The sequence below is a fragment of the Ursus maritimus genome, unplaced genomic scaffold (genome assembly GCF_017311325.1).
Source record: "Ursus maritimus isolate PB19 unplaced genomic scaffold, ASM1731132v1 scaffold_723, whole genome shotgun sequence".
Taxonomy (NCBI): Eukaryota; Metazoa; Chordata; class Mammalia; order Carnivora; family Ursidae; genus Ursus; species Ursus maritimus.
The window spans coordinates 1-4,599 of record NW_024426912.1 but is presented as its reverse complement, the minus strand read 5'-3'; the positions used below and the strand labels follow the sequence as shown (position 1 = coordinate 4,599).

General features: G+C 46.9%; 1 protein-coding gene across 1 annotated transcript; it reads right to left on the bottom strand.

The window, feature by feature from the left end:
- Positions 1 to 477: 477 nt before the first annotated feature.
- LOC121101391 (dnaJ homolog subfamily C member 11-like) lies at positions 478 to 3,843 on the bottom strand (the record flags this gene model as incomplete). The annotated part of the gene is made up of 3 exons (XM_040624831.1): positions 478 to 1,178; positions 1,580 to 1,653; positions 3,714 to 3,843. Coding segments are annotated over 3 exons (282 nt in total), but the record flags the coding sequence as incomplete, so codon positions are not given.
- Between the last annotated feature and the right edge of the window lie 756 nt (positions 3,844 to 4,599).

Below are 4,599 nucleotides of genomic sequence, written 5' to 3'. Positions count from 1 at the left end.
ATCATTGCTGTGTGTGTGGTTTTGCTTTGTTTCTAATGGGCAGATAACTTGGTTTGGCGATAGGAACCCACGCAGTATTTTGCCAGGACGATGTTACCCCACCGCTCCACTAGTTGGGCTGATACTGCTGGGAATTAACAACCCAGACCCTGAAGGGGGCTCGAGCCTTTCAGTGGCCCTGACTGCACCCACGAAAAACTGTAACCGACCCAGGTCTTCAAAAAACAAGGGAGCTTGAACACGTGTACAAAGGGTGAGGAGAAAGTCAGTAAATACAACGGATTCTATTTTCCTTTTAGGATGGGAAAATGCTAAGCTATTAGACTTCATTGGAACTCATGTGATGTGAAGTGAAGACACATTTGATGGTGTTGCCATCAAACCAAAGGCCAGAAATCGAATGTCTGCTGGAGCCAGGCGGGACACCCGGATGAGGGCAGGCCAGCAGTAAGACTACAGGAGGTGGTGAGCACTGGGACAGGCGACAGCACAGCCCGCCCACAGGGCAAAGGCTCCTCACAGGGAATTCAGATATGCTGCTACCAGATTTTCTGATTTTTCCAAGAGAAGACAGACAACTGGATGTTTATGCAAAACCTCCCATCTTTAAATGTTAGCATCTACAATTTATGGTGTGGGCACCCAAACCCTGGCCACACATAGAAGATGGCCCATTAGCCACCAATACTAAGGAGCAGTGGCAAGGGACCTAGAACCTGTGTAGCTTCTCTTGTCCTCCTTATCTGAAGGCCTGTAGAAGGCTTTGGTACTAGTTACTGGAGACAGGCTCACTGGCTTGAGATTAAATACCAAAAGAACTTCAAGGAACTTTATACGGCGATGAGAGAGAAATCAGCGACGGTCAATTTAACACTAACAGCCTCCCACAATATCTTGGGCATCAGAACCAAGTTTCTTTAATGAAATTAAATCATAACACCTACATGTTCTTTATAGCAACTTAAGAGTTTTGCCACTAATTCTCATATTCGTTGTCCCACTCGATCCTCGTGCCTTCCTGCCGCAGACAATAGCGCGGACCTGCGCGAGGCTCTGACAGAGGTGGTGGCCGAGTGAAGGAGCACAGAAGTGTGTGAATTTTAGTGACTGTTTTCATACAGCATGGCTGCCAGGGGTGTGACCAACACGAACGCGTCCCAGACACAGTTACTGGTAAGCTGGGGCGGAGACAGGGGCACAGAACCATGCTGGGTGGCAGGAAATGTGTGTGGAGGCAGAACTGCATCCTGCAGAAACGGTCTTCCATCCACCCCTCAACTGGCCTGCGCCCTCCCCGGGGTCAGGAATTACTGGCAGCGTCTACGCCCTTTGCTTTTTACCCAACAGGTCAGGACACCGAGGACAAGCTGGATGACTGACTTGCCCAAGTACACAGAGGTACGCAGAAGCATAGCCGAGCCTAGAACTCAGTCTCTGAGACCAAAATGCCAGTGGGGAAGGGACTCCAGCGTCTCCCAGTATCGTCAAACACACGATCCCAGGGTGTGCGATTGGAGGGCTATTGTCCTGCAGACGTGTGAGGACTCTTCTGGGACACCAGACATGGGCTTTCTCTTACCTCCCATCCTTCCATTTCCAGTCCTCTCTTCCCATATATGTCATAGATGGCTCTGGTCTGGGGGTCGCTGAGCACTGCAAATTAAGAATGACACATGTTTAGAGAGCACGGAATTCTCCTTCCAGACCTGGCAACAGCATCACGTAAGTCTGCCTCCTCTTCTTCCCTGTCCAACCCCAATCTTGCTGAGAGATCCTCTTCATCCCCTGTGCATCTTTCCTCCTAACCGCCTCTCAGATCTGATCTAGGATGTGCTGAAAGGTGGACACGAATGAGAAATACTGGACTCCTTGTGTCTAAGCTACTCCTAACTGTGAGGTGCACCTCGTAGGAGGCCGCACCCAAGTACCGCTAAGGAAGAGCCGTTTTCCGCAGAGCCAAGTTTCTGCCACGGTCTGTAACGTATCTCGACTGGAAAGAGTTAATTCCAGTTCCTAAAGCTTATTCAGACAGGCTCTGACTGTAAATAAAAGGTGATTTATTACTTGCTCTATTACAGAGTTTCACTAACTCCTAAGACAGGTTTTCTTCTTTTTCCCCATCTTTCCTCTTTTTTATAAATCATTGAAAGACACAAACGCCTGTCACTATGGCGGCCACACCACCAAAGTACATCAGAAAAGACTGCTCGGTGAGGGACAGAGCTACTGGAGGGACGTCCGCACTGAACGTAAGTGTCAGGAAAGCTAACGGCTGTTCCTCTTCTCCTCTGCCGGTTTCTGTTCGAGACCTTTGAATCTTTTCTCCCTTGAGACCTTCCATGTATTTTTAGGCCTAATTAAAAAAACGATGTAAATGATTCTCTCCATATTCAAATCTAATGGGGGTGAAAGAAATGCTGACCACTGGAAAACGTGGGAGGCAGACTTCTCGAGCTAATCTGTAGGATTTCATAGGGAATTATTTATTCACGGCTTTGCTTTGGTCTCCCCGTTAGGATGAACACGGGGCCGGGTTTGCTGCGGCAGCATTTCCACAGCCTCCGCGAGGGCTCTCGGTTAACTCTTCCCTGAGTCTCCGGAACCACACAAACGGGCTACGTGGGTAATTCAGGTAGCAGTAAACTTAATGCAGCCATTTATACAGCAGAATATGACAGAAGGACCAGGCTTCTGGTCGGGACCGCCGTGGAAGTGGTCAGAATAGAGTTACGTTCTCCGGGGACCCACCGCTGAGCTCAGACGTGCGCCACGGCCCGAGTGTTACTCCTCGGTAAAATCTAATTTTATGGTAAAACCATAAAGTGAAATACAGCATATGCTCTTCAGTCTGCAATGAGAAGTCTTTACTATGTAAAGAAACACATTACTAATTTTTGGTCTGTCTAACTAAGGAGCAAATCACCAAATGGCTCTGGAATAAACAACTTGTTTTCCTTGGTGCGTCTCCTAAGAGCAAATTACTATTTTTTAATTTTTGTTTTTAAAACTGTGGCAAAATACACGTAACAGAGAATCGATTTTAGCCACTTTTAAGTGTATGATTCAGGGGCACTGAGGACACTCATGTTACTGTGTGAACACTACCACCGTGTTGCTAGAGGGCCCCCCCCAATCTCCATCAGAAACCGGGGACCAATCGGGGACTTGAACATTTTAGACACAACTACATCACAGAATTCTCCTTCTGAAGTACCTGAGATGTAAGCATAAAAACCTGAATTACTAGATTCTACTTCCTGTTGGCCTTCTTAAGATTGCTTTCCTCCTTTCGTTAGAACCTTCCCTTAACTGAACACTCTAGAGCCAATAAAATCACGGTCAGAGGGAAAAACATTCCTGTTCATCTTCTCATAAAAAAGAGAACAAAGAAGCCTGTCGGCTGCGATCAGCCTCTTACCTCTAAGAGTTCCCTTTAGAAGAAAGCCAGTGAGCGATTTAGAGCCCGAGTGTTCCCTGCAGCCCAGACCCCGTCTGCCGCTCTGCCCGCACTCTCATTTCCCACTTACTGGACACATTGATTTCCAAAGCAAAATACTACTCTTTCAAAGGACCCTGTCAGTAAAAAAGCACTAACCTAACCTCCTCTCTTATACACCTCTAAGGACTCTCTTTCTGTCCTCTACAAATCAAGTCTCTTAAAAATCGAGCAGCGGCTTCCAGGGCGTCTGTGTGAAGCCAAGCCCTCCACTGACCTTCATATGCCTGGTGAACAAGGTTAAACAGTCGTTCTGCTTGTGATTTGAGCTCCGGGTCTCGGTGCTTGTCGGGATGGTAAAGCATACACAGCCTCCGGTAGGCAGCTTTCAGCTCTTCAGAAGAGGCCTACAGAAAGAAAAATCCAATTAGAGAACAATCAATGCTCCTTAAATATTATCATTATCAGAATCAGCCTTGAAATGGGAGCCTGTCAGCCACTTTCCAACGTGTCTGCTCTCTGCACACGGGACATAATGAAGTTATGCTTTATTGCTTCAATAAGGCTTTTTTTTTCCACAGTTAATAAAGTGATCAATTATGGACATCAATAGCAACTGTGTTTTGCAGGGAAATGCTGCCATCAGAGGTGTCTCTAATACTGGTTCACTGTGCTCTGAGCTGAAACGAGAAACGTCAGAGACCCGCATACTTTGTAACCTAAGTTATTTGAAATAAATCATACTGAGGTACTCTTAACAGAACACTGGTTCAGATAGGAGAAGAAGCTGTACGCCACTAGACGGAAATGCCATGCATCTTCTTCGCTTTTCTGGCAAACGAAACTCAGTGAATATTTACCCTTAAAAATCAAAGACAAATAAAACTGTAAAGCCAACACACGCCCCTGGTTCAACCTCTAATTCTAAAACATAGTGCAGAAAGGAGGCAAAAATGCTTTGCTGTCCTGCAGTAGAAACAAAAGCCCCCCCACCCCATGCATGCGACTCCTCACCCGGCTTCAGTCTGAGGCAAAACACGTACCACGGGAAGAGCAGATGAACGGAGTAAATAAAATGGACTCTGTGTGTGTTTTAACCTCACAGAAGGGAGGGACGTGGGGTGAGGACAAAACCCACATTCTACTTTGCCCGCCACACAGCC